This window comes from Phacochoerus africanus, chromosome 10 (genome assembly GCF_016906955.1).
Source record: "Phacochoerus africanus isolate WHEZ1 chromosome 10, ROS_Pafr_v1, whole genome shotgun sequence".
Taxonomy (NCBI): Eukaryota; Metazoa; Chordata; class Mammalia; order Artiodactyla; family Suidae; genus Phacochoerus; species Phacochoerus africanus.
In genome coordinates this window covers 109,140,275-109,158,609 of record NC_062553.1, presented here as the reverse complement: position 1 = coordinate 109,158,609, position 18,335 = coordinate 109,140,275, and the positions used below count along the sequence as shown (strand labels likewise).

Sequence of the window (18,335 nt, the reverse complement as noted above, 5' to 3'; positions counted from 1 at the left end):
TGTATAGTTCCAGATAAATTAGGCCCAAAAGGAAGTGTGGTAGCAAAGGGTAAGGATTTTCTCTCCTAATTTGAGATAATGAATTAATTTTCCTCTGAATATTTGATGAGATGTGTAATCTTGTTAAGGCAGGATGATGTTGATTCTTTCTGAATACCTTGTTTCCATCAGGGTTGTGGATTACAGTAGTTTGGGGCTCCTGAGTGAGAACAAAATAGAGAAAGAAACAGTTCGCATTGGTAAGTACATTCTCAACTAGTGTGAGGGAAAGAGTGAGCCAGCTGACACAACTAAATAGTGACAAGAGCTTAAGCGATGTTAACTACTGCCAGAGGTTGCAGCTGACAAAATCTCTGATGAAAGAACTCCCTGGTGAGCCCATGAGATAGCACCTCAATACCAGCAGCAGCATGCAAAAGACCTTATTCGTGATCAGCATACAGACAAGGCTTTGAAGTTTGGAGAGCTAAAGAGGCACTTGCTGTTTCACCAAGTCCTGTACCACAAAGAGCTTTCCTTTCTTCTTTAACAAGCAGCCAGTTAATGTCTGTCCCATAGAAAACTGGCCAAGGGGCACTGGTGTTGAGGACTCTGAGAAGATATCAAATTCTTTGTGAAGATATTTTTTTTTAGCTGTATTGCTTTGAGAATTGATTATGGTGTCATAAAACACAGATAAACACCCTTAGAAAATCTAGAATCATCGGATCATGCTCAAAAAAGGCATATCCCAAAGAATGTATTCCACAAGGAATTCTGAGAAATATTTAAAAGGTTCTGGCATCAATCATAGAATCACTATAATCTGAGACACACTGCTGCTAAATTCCATGTTAATTCATATATATAAGAAATTTCTGTTTTATACACTATACATACACCCAGATTTGTTTGTCAAGTCGTGTTTTTCCATGAAGCAACTATTATTTCTTCTTTGCTTTCTACTAGAAAATTGAAGAAATATTTCCAAGTGGAAAACAGCAGTCAAATAACTGATGTAAAAAGATTCAGTGTCCATACATCATTGGCATGCTTGACACTTTCATTACGTGATGTCTTGGCAACCAAGAGTTACTGCAACCCACGGAACGTTCTTCGATCATAAGTACTCTCCCCACTCAAGTGTCTCACCATCTCTACCACAGTTTATGCTGCAGCACTCAGCATATTTACTGCTTCCCTTCTTCCTTTCCCTGGCCAGAGGTGTGATCAACATTGTTTTTCTGCCAGTAAGGAACCTGTAATCATGATGTGTCTAAGTGTTTTTAAATTGAGCCTTCTGGGGAACTCTAGCGAAACAATATGCTAACATTTTCCATTCATTTGAAATTAACAGCACAGACCACTGTAAAACATCAGAAACATTTCTGAAAATTATGTCAAACATGGGATAGTCTGGGGACAATATTATGAAGAGTATGGAATGCTAGTGTTTAAATCTTGAATTTTAACATAGTGGGGTTTCAAAGTGTTAAACTGATTGAGTTGTTAATAGTGTGAATTTGAGAGAAACAGAACTGATTCCCATTGATAATTCAAAGCTCTGTGCTGTGCAATTTCATTCTTTGGATGAACGTGAAACAGTGATAATTTAATTTAAAACACAACAAACAAAACGCTTTAAATTATCCAGTGCCTCTTTATCTCAGAAAGTGAGCTCTTTCAAAGCCCGACTGTCTTATAATAAGAAGGAAAAGGGAACTCTGAATAAGGTCTACATTTACTTTTGCCTAGCAATAACCCCCTTAGCTCTCCTTGAGGTCAACATTTGCATCATGAAAGGAAGAAACCAACCATTGTTTGCATATCTAGAGCTACCATCAGAAGAGCTAAGAGCAAGGAAAGCACATTCTATCGTATTTCTAAGACAGCATGCAGCAATTTCAACTACGGAGACCACAGCTAACAGTACAATGGTCAACAACAAAATGAGATCATTTCATGTTAGAAACACACTGCTTGACAACTACCTTAACAAAAAGAAATTAACTGTTTTTCATATCTTAGAAAGCAAAAACGAACAAAATCCAAAAAAATTAAAAAATATATATGTATCTATATAGTGAAAGCAAATGAGAGAAACAACAAAAAGAGTAAAGAACTTAAGAAGGGTTACAAAGAGTCCAGGTATACCAGCGCTGGGGTAGGAATATTTTCTTTGGGGCTGGTTACCACGTTGGCTTTGTTGTTTATCTGTAGGTATGCAGAAAATAGAAACAGAGACGCCTTAAACCCCTTGGTAGCCAATGTATCCACACGTAGCATGTCTACACGAAGAAACAGACCCGAAAATAAAGAGCCACTGAAGATGAATGTTGAACGTGAAAGACATTGTGATGACTGACAGGATGATGCTCAATTCTAGTCTCCAACCGTCACACCCAGGCTATGACCATGCCTATGATAGCGGAATGATAAAAAAGACTGGGCTGCTTTGGCTGTGCTACCTTAGCACACAGACAAAGAGCTGCTTCAACAGAGCTCAAATCAAGCTTCAGAGTATGAAATCAACAGAAACCTTTTCATACTCTTCAAGTTGGATTCTGTTTCCCAGCTTCCAATTGTTCACTGTTACGGATACATTCCTTCTTTCATTTGATTCTTGAGCCTGAAGTCACACATGGACTGTCTTTCTCTGTGGAGCCATCATCACTTTGTTTAGTAGGCATCCAGTTAAAACCTTAAGTCTTCTGATGAAATGCAGGCTTTGTAATAGATTTCTTAAAATGATAAGTCTGTATCGCCTTTAAAAATATATCTTCAATTGTATATGGGCAAATTGAGCTCTACTATATTCTGGATGCAAAATGATTTTATTGTTCACGAATGTTTGAGAGCAAAACTATGTATTCTGTCAAAGTGTTATGGCTACTGTTGAAGACTTTATTTGGTAATACCCTTCCCTTGCTTTAACATAATTGGTTTTGACCTTAAAGAAAGATCATTATCACAATGGAAGCCACTGTTATGAAAACAACTCAGAGGGTCAATAAGTATGGCAATGGTCCCACAGAGAAGACTCTTTGTTGACAACTGGCAACATGAAACTACAATTGAGTTTGAGTAATAAAGAACCAAAGACTGAAAAGTAATAATCACCATTCATTTAAACTCATGCATGACAACTTACATAGTGGTTATCAAACAAATATAAACATTCATTTTTTTGCACTATATTATCTAGTTATTTCCTTTACATGTTATTATCTAAAGAAGTATATCCTTTAATTTTGGTATATATGTACTTAAGGACTTGAAGAGAAAAACATCCTGCATAAAATAAATGAATACAAGATGAATATTTACAAGCAATTACACCAATTTAATTGTTTGTATTTTCCATGAATTCTTTCCCTTCACATTTGAAACCTATAGCTCATACTGAAACTAGTTCCAAGAGGAAGAGAGAAGGTTCAAAAAATTAACTTGGGTATGTAAATAGTAGTTTGCTTTTCTATTCATTCCCATTTGTGTGATTATTTGGTATCAGCGTTATTTAAATGAGCCAAAACACTGTGCTCTATGGTATGCAGGAAAGGAGAGAAAGCCTGGTGCCTTTTACTGAAGAACTCTTTAAATATTATATCATCAATCCATATTTTTGCAGATAGTTTAAATTTTTTCTTTAAATAAAATTGCAAAATTGCAAAGAATTTAACATAAAAATTTGTGCTATAGCCAAAGAGATAAGAGATAATAGAATTTATTTAAAAGGAGCTAAAATTCAGTATTTACATTAGTATGGAATATATTGGGGAAAAAGGAGGGATGCACACGCAAGTAATTTCCTATTCAGGAAGAGTGCTTGGCAAGACACAGCTGACATGTTATCAAATGATCAGATGTACTTAAGATTAAAGCACACGTGTTTAACATGCTACTTTCAGTTATTATCAGTGGATGCAAAGGATGGAAGAGGAATACACGGAGATATCTTCTGTTTTGAAATATGCGACTTGGTATTTTCCTAAGATGTGGTTGCCAAGAACTGCTTCAGTGACAGTGTCCCACATGCACACACCTATGTACGCACACTTATCTGCACAAGCACACACACATGAACATACGCACACCCGTGTTCACACACAGATAGGCAGCATACACACACCATCATCTCTTCCAAGTCAAGGCTGTTTTGTCTGGATGAGCCACCCTTTATTGTCAGGCATTGGTGAATATGAGTTAAATGAATATGTGCCCCAACCACCACTTTTACTCATGTTTAAATATATAGTTAAAAACTCTTTTTGTTGAAGATCAGCTTAATGATCTTTTTTAATGTAGAAAATCTTTTGAACATATTTTTAATATTAACTAATTAAAAACAATAGGAGAATGTCTAGCTAAAAGGCTAGGAACACTTCCTTTTTCTTTTTTTTTGGCTGGCTCGCAGCTTATGGAGTTCCCAGGCCAGGGATCAGATCTAAGCTACAGCTGCAGCAGTGCTGAGTCTGTGGTGATGCTGCTGATCCCACTGCTCCATAGTGGGAACTCCAGGACTTCCTTTTAAAGAGTTAAATATCGGGAGTTCCCTGCACGGCTCAGTGGTTAACAAACCCGACTAGGATCCATGACGATTCGGTTTCGATCTCTGACCTTGCTTAGTGGATTACGAATCTGGTGTTGCCATGAGCTGTGGTGTAGATCGAAGGCGCCGCTCAGATCCAGCATAGCTGTGGCTGTGGTATAGGCACGTGGTTATAGCTCTGATTCCACCTCTAGCCTGGGAACTTCCATATGCCCTGGGTGTGGCCCTAAAGAACAATAAATAAATAAATAAAGAGTTAAATATTAGGTATGGGCTCAACCACAGCTGTCATTCAAATGTCCAAGAGCTCTAGCACTTTTGTCTGTGAAATGTAGTTCTTTTATATTATGGAAGAAGAATACTTTTATTTAAAAAAGTAAATGAAACCAGATATTTAAATGATGCCCTGAGTTATTCTTACAAGGCATGGACAAGATATTCCTATTTTTCAGGTGTTGAGTTCATTCAGTTTTGAGGTTAATAAATATTCTTCCTGAGGTGCTTAACTAGGATGGGTCCATTGTAAGGTCACTTTCACACTATTTATAAAACTCCATGGTGGATGCATTATGGTTTATCTGAACTAAGAATCACCCCTATTTTAATAATCATGATCACCATTTAAAAATAATCCTATAGCATTTCTTCACTTTTCACAATAATTACAAACATTAATTATGTCATGGTCTCTTTCAGTTGGGGGAGAAAACTGTACTTTGTCTGATAAAAGATCCTATAATAGCATCTGGATGAAGGTGTAAACTTTTCCATTTAAATGGAAAACAATAAAATTTGAACATGGGTACTGTGTTTTGACGATTACTTAACAGTAACCTGTAATGGTCCTATGCTTTCCCTACTTACACTAACTTAGGCAAATATGACTTATTCTATTCCTAAGTGTGAATTTCACAGGAGGAGAAATCTGGCAGATAGAGATCCTCACCATCATCTGAACACTCGAACTGGACTTCCTTTTCTGAAGTGACCAGTCAAAGAGAAAGGAAAAGAAAAAAAAATATGACCGGTTGAATTTTTATGGTATCAAAGCATGGAGCACAGAATTATTTTGTCTTTAGAGAGGAACTATAAGTTCACTAGAAGAAAAAAGTTCGGGAAAAGTTTTTTTTCTACGTGAAGATACAAGTGAAAATAAATATCTCAATAGAAACTGTGAGCTCTGCATCACTGAACAATATATATATATATATATATATATATATATAAAAACACAGGAGAAGGAAACATTTGGAAAATTTTAAGTATCACATTTCCACCAATGTACCATTAGGAAAAGAGCAGACATCGACATTCATTACTGAAACTTAAACTGAATAAACTAAGCTGAAGGAAGGAATTGTTAAAGACTGAGGAGAGGAATTAGTAAGAGGTAAATGCCATCCTAAGAGGAAACACAAATGCATGGTCACCATAGCTCTGGAAATTCCCAAATCACACACAGGTGCTGAAGAAATGACTGGGCATGGACATAAGGAGTGACAGATGATTTTCTGTGTTATATATTCAAAATGAACTGACCACTTGACCTTGGGTCAAGTTCAAATGTTAGAAAATTAATTAATTCCCAAGAATGCTGAAGTGTTCATGAGGAATGTAAGCGTCTGCCATTAGAAGAGAAAGAAAAGGATTAAAGAAAGAAAACACTGAGGCAATACGCTGCAAAGATAACAAACATAACGCAAGTATAAAGTTATCATCCATCAAAAGTAAATTCCCATGAAACAAAGAAAATAAGTTGTATTATTTTGTTTAGAAACCCAAGAAAGTCAAAATAGTCTACCGTTATCTTTCTTGGAAAATTTTTCTAATATTTGTTCGGTATATTTATGTTAAGTCTGCCACAATACCTTATGACAGAACAAAAACAATTAAGATCTTTATAAAAACTGCCCAGGCACAGAATTATAGTCATTTGAGGTTCGATTTCCTAGATTCAATGCCTTGATTTTTTTTTTCAGACTATACATTTCAGCAGCTTTTAGAACACGGCATAACTATGTGGAAAACCATTTGGTTTTTGTAGATTTTTCAAGTCACCACATCTGTTTGAGGCTGTAGTAGAGAGGATTTAGACATTCAGTTTCCATATAAAGCATTCTTTTGTCATGATTATTTAATGTATAAAAAAATAGAAAAAATGCAGCTTTTCTTATTATATTAGTTTCTTTTGTATCTTAAATTATTTTCTACTTCAATCTGCATCCTTTATCAGGAACTATACAATGTATAAGCTGCAATGACTTGGAACTTCTATTATTTAACATTTAGAAAATGATCCAGCATTTCAAAGTCAGAAATGAGTTTAGAAGTGCCTGTTTAACTTACCTTCACTCCATCGGGTTTCTTCAACAAACTCTTGGCTGCTGCAGAATGAGAGTAAAATCAGTTTAGCGAGTTATCCATTGAAACGCATAGCCAGGCAACAAAACAGACTATTATTTCCTTCTACCATCTTTACTGAGTTATGGGCAACATATGCCAAATTATCAAGGTCACATTGATGAGCGTGAGCTTACAGGACATTGAAGTACAGTATCGCTTTTCTTGGTCTTGCCACATCAAATTTAGAACTAAATTCTTATTTAGTTCATTGAATATAATTGGACACTTTGCCAGTTATATTATTGGGCTTTACTTCACTGTTGGTTGTGAAAAGGATACTGGAACTTTAACTGGACTATGCTTCTGTAATCCAGAAAGTTGATTTCAGTCTTCAGACATCAGCTTACAGACTGTATTACATGTTCATTTACACCACAAGAATGGTGACCATGTCAGTTCTACCACTTGAGTCCCTCTTCCTAGAAGTTTAAAACTCATTTGTGAAAATGTGCTCTGGCTAAATAACATGCTTAATATTTGAAATCAGATTATTTTGGCTTTACAAAAAAATATTAATAGTTATATTTAAAACGAAATGGTATACTACTGACCTAGGGCAAAGTTAAAAAATGCTTAGCATATGACCTTTAAAAAAGGTATTAGGTATTCTATTATACTTCAAAATCAGAAGAGAAAGGCTTCATAAACAAAAGCCTTTTACACTGAAAAATTAAAAATCATAAAATGTGGGGTGAGATAGAAAACAAAATTATCTTCAACTAAATCAGAGATCTAAAGTACATGGTCTTATATGAGACAATTGTTTTTGGAGGGGAGCTTTTAGCATTTCTTCTGTTACTAAATTCCTTGAGTATATTAAGAAGTGAAGTTGTCCTTTCAAAAAATATACTTATGAATGAGTACATATGTGAAAAGATTACATAACTGTCAATGACAATTAGTAGATCAGGTGTAGAACATTCACACATATGTAGGACAAAAAGACACACTATATATATATATATATATATATATATATATATATATATATATAGTTAAATATATCAGAATAGAATTTGGCAACTGAAATGGAAATATCTAGCTACAATAGAACTGCATGAACATGTAATTTCCTGACATCCATTTGATTTGGGCCATCATTTTGATATCATTTTAAATTTATTTAAAAGATAGAAAAATGTTAATTTTATTTAGCATTTAGCAACAAAGCTATTAATTTTTATTAATGAGACTGTAAGAAATAGTAGCCTTAGCTATAATACTGTGTGCCTGGAGCTAAAAAGCCATATTAAGTAAATCCTGTGGCAGTTAATAGGTTAGAAAGCAAACTCAGAATCATTGGAATTGCAATAGCAAGCAGAGAGAAGACATGATTTGGGGTAAGCAGGGATTTGGCCTGGGAGATGCAGAAATGTCCCTTTTGGTTACTATTCACCTTACCTCACAAGAAATACATTCCACATAAAGGGAGAAAAGAAAAAATAAAAACAACTTTATAACCATATACTCATGGACAAATTACTTTAAAGAGCATGTTTGGCAATGAAACAGAATGAATACTCAAAACTAAAATGCAACATCAACTACAAGATGTAACTGAGTCTAATGTTATTCAGTTGGTTTTGAAGTGATGGATTAAAAAATAGTTTGCTTTTCATGCTAAAACATTCAGAAACAATATCAAATCCACATATTAGTCATGAGTTTTTAGTTTACGTGATGATGGAAAGGAAAATGTGAGGTAAACAAAAAGCTTCTATACATGGGTGCATATATTAATCAAGGCCCAATTTATGTCTAAAAGTGTATTTAAGAATTTATCAAAATATATAACCTTAATTCTGAAGATTTTTTTTCAAGTTAGTTTGTCATTAACAATATATAAGTCATCCTACCTTTTAGTGATTCGCTATTGGGCCACAGTGAAATATTAATTTATTTCATATAGTATATATTAGTTGATATTTAATGAGATGACATTGAACTCACCCATATAAATGACAACTATATTGATCGACTGTTCATAAAACAGGTAACTCGACAAAGCTTCTACTATACCACACAAATTGGACAAAATACATACAACTGACTAACCCAGTGCCTCAATTTGTAGCATTATTCATTGTATTATTATTGTTGTTGTTTAACAGGTCAGTGGAAGCCTTTGGAAAACCTCCTATGATTTCACATTATATACAATGGGGGATTAGAGAGGACCATTTAAAAAAACTGGTTGAGACGTTGGTAGAACATTTGATAATGATACAGATCATCACCTGATATCACTACAGCATGTAGCAGGAATCAAGAACTTAAGACACAGCTGGATAATTTGATGCTTCAGATGACTATTTCTGGCACAGTTGTCTGACAATTGTTCCAAGTCTAACCAGCCAAACAGTAAGTTTACCAATGCTACTGTCTCAATGCTTCAGTCCCTCCCCAGATATAAGATTAATCAGCTTTTACCAAAATTTTATTTTTGCAAATCTGATCCTTTGAGGTAACCTATCAAAGAAGGGGGCTCCAAAACTCAATTTTTGGAGATAGTATATACTTTATGTTGACTGTGGAGAGTTGTTCCTACAATAAAGAAAGAGTTTAGCTTCTTTCAGCTCATTATTTAACAAACTTACTTTTGCCAAGAAATCATTTCAAGGAATGTTTATTACTGTGGCGTACATTCTCTGTAAATTCTCGAGTTTAGATACCTTGAAAAGTTGTAATCATTCTTATAGCATGCCAAGATACTACAGTATCTTTCAAAAAACTTGGGCCTAAGAGAACTGGGTTCCTCTAAGGGTCTTCTTCTAAAAATCTTGCTTATTGGGATTCCTTAAGAGAATGAGACAAAAAAGAAACTATTCATAGTTATTACTTTAGGAGATATCAATTAATTTTATGTTGCAAATCCTGAGCTCCAAGTCGGAGGAGTACATAGCTCCAAACTGCACCACAGCAGGGATGACAGAGGGTTTCAGGTCCTGCACCAGTGGGTGGGGTCGTTTGGGTGCCCCTGGGAGGAGTGTGGTCACGTGCCTAATGCCTCTGAGAGATAGCACCCAGGGAAAAGCCTCCTGGCAGCCCCCAGTATGGAGGAAACCCATGCCACATATTTGCCATCCCTGAACATCGATGTCTAATTATTAAATTTTAAAAAATTAAATTCCATAAGGTCTACTAGAGAGGAGAGCAGAGTTCTTTACACATGTACCTGAAAAATTCCTCGTAGCCAGCATAGTTGTCAAGATGGCACCCTGTCAGAGCAATAAGAATACAAGATTAATGCTGCCTTTGCAAATCTTTGACCTAACAAATAAGCAGTTTGGGTAACACATCTCCTAGCCTCACATTCAGTCAGGGGATTTTGGTTTTTGGTATTTGGTCTCCTGAGAGGGGCAGGCCTAAGTTTCTTGTGATGCTGGGACCACCCTCATGTATGCGGCCAGATTCCGATAATCCATTTGCACAGCTAGTTTCCATTCAAGAGAGGGACCGCAGAACCCATTATCACAGAGATCCTAGCTCTTCATTGTAGCTTTAATTCTAGTGTATATTCCATTTACCCAAGACCCAGAAGGAGAAAAGTATTGAGGCTTACACATTTAGAAGCCTTTGCTAAGAGTCATTTCCTCACACAGAATCTCACTGCTCACTCTGCCAAATCTTCCTCCTCACACAAAGGTAACATTTCTTACCTTTAGTTTTCTTCTGGCATTGAATTTCTTCAAGCAGTCTACAGTCTCCTGTCTGTGCATCATGGAAGCAACAGTAGAACGTTGCTGGAAGAGGAGAAACACAAACTTGATTGAGGATGTTTAAAAGATATTAGGCACAATAGTATTCTCACCTTCATCAACTTTTTTTTATTAATGGTGCCTGCACCCAGCTGATAAACTTGTAAGTATTCAACTTGTAAGAGTTCCTAGTCATGAAAGACTGGTTTTGCTAAGACTATTTGTAAAAATATCTTAAAGGAGAACATTTTCATTTTAGCTTCTGAGGTCTCTGGAGAACTGTCACTTACACAGATCCATGGGTGCTTCAGTGCCTCTGAGGCTGTGATACGCTTGGCGGGGTTGATAGTAAGCATTTTATTGATGAGGTCTTTGGCTTCAGGAGTCACTGTGTCCCATTCTGGTGATGGAAACTTTAAAAATATAAGTGTATAAAGAGTTAAAAAATAGACATACTCAGTGGAATAGGGAAGAGTCAAAACCACTAAGCATTTCCTTAAGTAATGAATTTCTTTATAAATTTGCTTTTTGTATGTTATATTGTCTCTACATATAGAAAAATTGATTTAGATAAGTATATACCCCTCTCCATGTATATATCTATATACTAAGATATTGAGTGTAACTGACAAAGGAAAAATATATATGCTAAATGCCACATTATAACTGATACATTTTAAAATTTAGAAAAACAAACTCAATATTCTCATCCTCTCAGAGCATTTTTGCTTTGATCTGAAAGTTCAATTTTATGCAATCTATCTCATAATTATTTACGCAATTTTGCTAAAGTCAATAAAGTTGAGAAGTTGTCACATCACGATGCTATCATGCCAAGGTTCAAAATGACGTACTCCTTCCACAACTCACAAGCAGTAATAGCAGAGATATTAAGATAGCTTCAATTCCTGTTGCCAAACTGACCTATTAGTTGTTGCTACTTGGAGTGCAGCAGGGAGAAGAAATTTGAGGCCACAAGAGCCTCTGCAGGATTTCATTTTTGTACTTCAAAAAGGTTAATTGACTTAATTACAAATCTCACCAAAGTTTATGAAAGTAACCAATTCTCGTAACTTCTATTAGTAATCCATTTGTATAGTAATAATATAATAAAGTGATTTATTCTAAATTTCTGTAAATTTTTATTGATAATTATGTAACCTCACTTTCATATAATAAGCATATTTAGTAGAAATACTATCCTTGATGGGTTAAGAAAAATATATATCACAAATATATCTTGTTTCTAAACAGGATATCAGGTTATTTTCCCAATTCATGAATTTTTAGAGACCATCTTGGAAAAAAGCCATTGTCACTGTGTCATGGACTTAGGTTAGTTAACTTTTAGTAGTTATAAAATGGGCACTTTGTGACCCACTGGCAAAATGAAACAGAAGAAAAATGACATTGGCACTTTAATACATGCAAATTTTTCCAGTTTAATAATTGTCATTTTAATCGTAGAAGTTTATTTTGGGCAGTGTAAAAACGTGCTAAACACCAGGAACTACCGAAGAAACACTCAAGTCTGCTTTCACATGCTGCACAGATCTGATGGCAACTGGAGGGCTGGGTTCAATCTGAAGTAAGGTGGCCCAGGCCCTTTTCTTATTTTTCTAACTTTCGCAAAAGTGGAAGTTTCTTCACATTCACCAAGCAGCGCATTACAGAGTGAGGTCTCTCTGTAGGGATGCGTAGTTCTAGTCTGTAAAGACGGTGAATGAAGTGGGTTGGCCAAGTAAATCATTATTTGCTTGAATTATTATTAGTCTGGCTAGAAAGGTATGCTTTCAAATGAAAAGATTGTAAATACCTGTGGTACACACATCCATCTCAATATGACATTGAGTCAGAAATGCATTAGGGAGTTCATTAGACCGATACAATATAATACGACTTCTCATTTAACTTCTGTCACTTTGGCACTGAGCTTTGAACTTGTGCTCAGAAGGTGGACCTAATGTTGCCTACCACTTAGTCAGCTCACAGTTACTACATAGGAAAGGCATCTCCAGGCCTGGTATTCTCACCTCCAGAGGGCTGTATGAGGTAAAACCAGAGGAGGTGGAAAGTCATATTGATAGACATATTTGGTCAAAGGAGAGAAAATTACACCAAAGAGCACAAAGTTAAGCCACAAAGGAAACTTAGATAAGACCTTACTATTTAGATAAAGAATTTAACTCATGTGCCTACTTTCAAATATTCTAACTGTAACTGAAATGTATTGGAATCATGATTTTCAATTGTTTTTCAATCATGAAACCAAATGAAAGCTTTCACAGAAGCCCACTGGGTAAACAAAACAAAAGCAGTCAAAACTGACATAATGAAACAATGTTTTATTCAGTACACTGATCATTGCCAAGTATTGCTATGATAAGCATTTGAAAACACAATTCAGCTAAACAGGTAGTAATCATTTCTAACACAAAAATCTTAATTTTTTGTATGTTTTAAATGAATGAAGAGCCAAAGGTTTTGACAAGCAAGGTCCTTCCTTAGAGACTTCAAATTGTTTTCCTTTCAATCTTAGGAGATAGTAAGCTAAAAGTAAATAGAAACTGAACATATACACTGCATTTCTTATTCTTTATCTCCCTTGCCCTAAAAGAAAGGAAGTTAATAAGGAACATAACTGCAAATTGTGGTTAAAATAGCAATGAAAAAATTCTAGTTCTTGGTCAATAAACAAACACACAAACCCTCATCTAAAGCAATCTAAATAAATAAAACATTTATTACATACATCATAAGCTCCAGCCTTGATCTGCTGATAGAGTCGGTGTTGGTCTTCATCCCAGAAGGGTGGGTATCCAACCAGCAGAATGTAGAGAATGACTCCTGGAGGGAATGAGCATATTAGCATAATGTTAAGTCACAGAGACAACACTGGGTGCAATGTGGCAGGTCCACAAGGATAAGCCGCACCAGTTCAGACAGAGAGAAGTGGATGGTTGGGGAACTCCAGAGAGACATGTTCTGATCTCCTCTGAAGTGCTCTGTGGGGGATGAATCCTGTTCCTCCTATGCCCAAGTGCTCTGATGATAGGCCAGTCCAACACACGCACCTCGGGATTCCAAAGATGCCGCGCACCTGTGCTGTGGATGACACATCTGGCCCCCCTGAACTCTGCCTCTGCATCTGTCTAGATACCATGTGATCTGAATCACTTTGTAGGTTGACATTTCAAAACATAACCAGTTCTTACTGACTGCCTTAGTCATTCTGCTGCTAATTAGGACATTTTGTGGAGCGATGGCGCCCTGGTTATAAATTCATGCTCTAAATAGCCAGAGTCCCTGGGAGTGAGAATCGCACACAAGGAGATGAAAATCCTTTTCTCTTTAATGATCCTAGTCTTCAAAAACAGAGTTTTTCAATACAACAGCTAAGAGTGTGGTACTACAGAAGAGGATATGTTACACCAAGAGGGAAAAGGACAAGGAGGATGAAATTGTATAGAAAATTCAAAGAATTAAATGCTCAGCTTAAATACAACTTCATGTCGTTTTTATCAATGTGATTACTCACCAATTAATTTAACCAATGTCTAATTTAAGCTAAAAAAAATTTTTTTTGGTTGTGATGATTGTTGTACAACTGTAAATGTAATGAAATTTTGAGTAATTAAAAAATAAATTAATTAAAAAAAAAGTTTTTGCCTTCACTGTCTTTTTTTTTTTGTCTTTTTTGTTGTTGTTGTTGCTATTTCTTGGGCCACTCCCGCGGCATATGGAGGTTCCCAGGCTAGGGGTTGAATCGGAGCTGTAGCCACCAGCCTACGCCAGAGCCACAGCAACGCGGGATCCGAGCCGCGTCTGCAACCTACACCACAGCTCATTAACCCACTGAGCAAGGGTAGGGACCGAACCCGCAACCTCATGGTTCCTAGTCGGATTCGTTAACCACTGCGCCACGACGGGAACTCCTTGCCTTCACTGTCTTTTAACTTGCCCTGAAATCATACCTGGGGTCTAAATGTCTCCTGGAATTGTCTTCTTTATCATGACATGTCCCTTGCTCCACTTTTGAAATACTTTATAAACACTGTTTAAGGCCATTAGTTTCTTTTCTAGCCCATTGTCCTGGAGGAAGGTCTGCCATTTCTCCAATGGTTCCTGCTTGCTTTTCTTTTTTCTTTTTTTCCCCAATTTTATTGACATATGCCAAGAGTCCATGGGCAGCACAAACGTATGAACAGGGAAAAAAAAAAAAAAATCACATGTACAATAATTCTTTAAAAAGTGAAGGTTAATCTTGGGAGATATCAGTTCCCCTTCACCTCCCCCTTAGACTTCCAGTTTCCATTACGGTTAAGCCTCTACTAACCTAGCATTAAAAGAAACAACAACAAAAAAAGAGGAATACAGGAATATTTACCAAAAAATAAAGGAAAAAGAAAAACAGCATTCAGGAAAGAGAAATGTTTTCCTGCTCAGATGGGACTCTTCATAGGCACCTAATGAGGAGGTGTGCTGAGGGGTGGAGAAACACAACTTCAGGGTGTAAAGGTACAGTGCACTTGGGTTTTTCATCTGGTAATGGCTCAGGAAGCCCAGAGTCTCCAGGGCATCGCTCTGCCTGCTTTTCTTTTGCTGAGTCCCCTTACCTGGAGACACCTGGAAGAGGTCAGTAAGGCAGGTGAAATGTTGCTTGGCATGCTTTAGTCCCCTTTTTTCCCTCGCCAAGGCCGGTCTGTCTCTTTACCTTTACTTTGTCAAGGACATCTAGCCCTGCTCCTGTCCATCAGTCCTGACATCTTTATGTGACAGACACTGTTGCAGCTCATATGGCTTTGAACAAGGGTTTAACTGCCCTCGACTTTTCTAACCTGCTTCCGGAAGACCCAGTTCAAAAGCCGATCATAACCAGAATGAAGCATTTTAAACAGTATTCTTACATAAAAACCCAATGAGGCTTTTAAATCAAGATGGAAAGTAACTTTATCACAGTGGAGTTTTTAAAAAAAAGGACAATGCAGAAAATCACAATATTGGTACTTTACCTTCACAATATAAAAATATTTTTTCCATCTTTCACTAATAGACAATGTGCATTCATTTAAATTTCTTTTTTTTTTTTTTTACCATCTGATGTAACAGATGCATCTAATGGTAATAACGATGATGATTCGTGTCTGTGTCTGTGTTCCCAGGATGCAAGTAGAAAAGAGAATGTACCAAAGTAGTTAACCCTCAGCTATGGTTTACGGGGTGAGGAAGAAAATCAGCTCTGTAATGAAAATAGTCTACATTAATTTTGATGAGATATTTTTCTAGTAGACATCTGGAGTTCAGCTGTTATAAAATTTTAAAACAGACTCACAACTGTGCCATCTAGCATTCTGACCTAGTCCTGGCCTGCTTCTGAGGCTCTGTTCTTGTGTGTTACTGGTTGACACTTGGTGGCAGCTCTCTGGAAGGAAAAGCTCACGCAGCATTCCCCAAGAATTAGCAGCCACTATGTATATTAATGCTCATGCTTTAATTGTCTGATTGAGGGGTTTTCACATACAAAAAAATGTACTTTTAATAAAATAATAGTTTAAATACAGTAGATTTAAAAATACTTTCAGGTCAGAAGATTTAAAGAAAAAAGTTCAAGACTACTGTGCAGACCGATGTGAAATTGTCAATGCCTATTTATTTCTTTTTCTTTTTTTCTTTTTTATGGCTGCATCTGCGGCATATGGAAGTTCCTAGGCTAGGGGCTGAATTGGAGCTGGAGCTGCTGGCCTACACCAGCAATGCAGGATCTGAGCTGCATCTGCGACCTACAGCAGAGCTCAGGACAACGCCAGATCCTTAATCCACTTAGCGAGGCCAGGGATCAAACCTGCATCCTCATGGATACAAGTCGACTCGTTTCCGCTGAGCCATGACGGGAATTCCCTCCCCATTTATTATTTTTTAAAGCCAAGAAAGAAGTTCAGTTAAAAACCAGTGATTTGGAGTTCCCGTCGTGGCGCAGTGGTTAACAAATCCGACTAGGAACCACGAGGTTGCGGGTTCGATCCCTGCCCTTGCTCAGTGGGTTAACGATCTGGCGTTGCCGTGAGCTGTGGTGTAGGTCGCAGATGTGTCTCGGATCCTGCATTGCTGTGGCTCTGGCTTAGGCTGGGGGCTACAGCTCCGATTCGACCCCTAGCCTGGGAACCTCCATATGCTGTGGGAGTGGCCCAAGGAAATAGCAAAAAGACAAAAACAAAAAAACAAAAAAACAAAAAAAACCCAGTGATTTAGTGACATCTATATGCAACATTTGCTCATCTCATTAGGGAATTATGGAAATAGTGATACATGCAGGAAAACTATCAAATCAATTTACTGTTGTTAATGGCAGAGCACAGGGCTATGTTCTTCCATCATTAATGTCTATCATTTACTTTTTAATAATGGACTAGCAGCTTTCAAAGCCCAGGTACAGGCAGACTATATTCTGTGTGAGATCACAAAGCATTCAAATGCCAATGGTGGTAGGTATTTGAATTTCCTGTGTACAGATTATTGCACGTTTCTAATAAAAATAATGCACTGACTTCAGCCATTATGCCAATGCTGTGCTTCACTCTGTTTGGTGTCAACTGCCCAAAGACAGCTGCAATGACTGCTCATAGTTTAATTCACAGAGAAGATTACCTGCCATTTTGCTAAATGGCTTATTATGCACTTCTTTTGTTATCTGGGTTATGTGATTTCTTTCTACACTATCCAATGTCTAGCTTTGCAAAGGAGTAGTTATTCGGTTGGCAGGAGATAGTGCTGATGGATGGTTCTAAAATAGTTTCTCTTAAGATATAGCATTGCCTTGGAGTTCTCGTAGTGGCTCAGTGGTTAATGCAAATCTGACTAGGAACCATGAGGTTGCGGGTTCAATCCCTGGCCTTGCTCAGTGGGTTAAGGATCTGGTGTTGCTGTGAGCTGTGGTGTAGGTCACACACTCAACTTGGATCCCTTGTTGCTGTGGCTGTGGTGTAGGCTGGCGGCTACAGCTCTGATTTGACCCCTAGCCTGGGAACCTCCATATGTCGTGGGAGCAGCCTGAGAAAAATGGCAAAAAGACAAAAAAAAAAAAAAGATAAAGTATTGCCTAAAAGCAGTCAAATAATGTGTGTGTTACCATGGTGGTTATTACAATGGGGATGAAGAAAGGGGCACCATATTATAAATAAAGTGAATATAATTTAATTAAGACATATAATAAAGTGGTTAAACAATATTCCAAACCCATAGCACTGATCCAGAAATGGAACAAAAGGCAGAAGAAAACTCCATTATGATGTTCCTGGTATGGGCAGGGGGAGGTCCTTTCCCCCAAACTTGTAATGTGAGAATACCTAAGACATTACTGTGTGTTCCCAAGTGTATTTCTAGTCTTGCAATGAAAAGATGCCACAATCTCTAAGAAAATGGGACCTGGTAGCAAATACATGCTCTAATGTTAGGGCAAGGCTTGTCACAAAGGGATCTGGCTGTTTGTAAATAACTGTATGAAGAAAGAAAAGGCAAAGACAGAACTGAGGAAGAAGGAAGGTGGCTCTGCTCATGGCAAAGCCAGCTGAAATCTGTGAGATGCCCTGTGCCTCTAGGTTCCTAGAGTCATTCATGAGATCTGTGTGTGCCTGCCTGTACATTTATGTTTGCATGTACCCAGCAGTATCTAATATTTATTTACATTGTTTTAAGAACGGTATATAGCT

At 37.0% G+C, this 18,335-nt stretch overlaps 1 protein-coding gene across 26 annotated transcripts in view; it reads right to left on the bottom strand.

Moving 5' to 3' along the window:
* CAMK2D (calcium/calmodulin dependent protein kinase II delta) overlaps positions 1-18,335 on the bottom strand; it is a 304,904-nt gene that overhangs the window by 41,790 nt on the left and 244,779 nt on the right. For 5 of the 26 annotated variants that reach the window (XM_047798669.1, XM_047798668.1, XM_047798663.1 and 2 more), the window contains exons 9-15: positions 13,382-13,476; positions 10,920-11,042; positions 10,591-10,674; positions 10,107-10,149; positions 6,875-6,912; positions 2,134-2,193; positions 158-199 (exon numbers count right to left, since the gene is read on the bottom strand). In XM_047798669.1, coding sequence (XP_047654625.1) covers positions 158-199; positions 2,134-2,193; positions 6,875-6,912; positions 10,107-10,149; positions 10,591-10,674; positions 10,920-11,042; positions 13,382-13,476 — 485 coding nt within the window. Of the gene's footprint in view, positions 1-157; positions 200-2,133; positions 2,194-5,474; positions 5,508-6,874; positions 6,913-10,106; positions 10,150-10,590; positions 10,675-10,919; positions 11,043-13,381; positions 13,477-18,335 lie in introns of all 26 variants that reach the window. The other 21 variants (XM_047798686.1, XM_047798680.1, XM_047798687.1 and 18 more) reach the window with 7 other exon arrangements.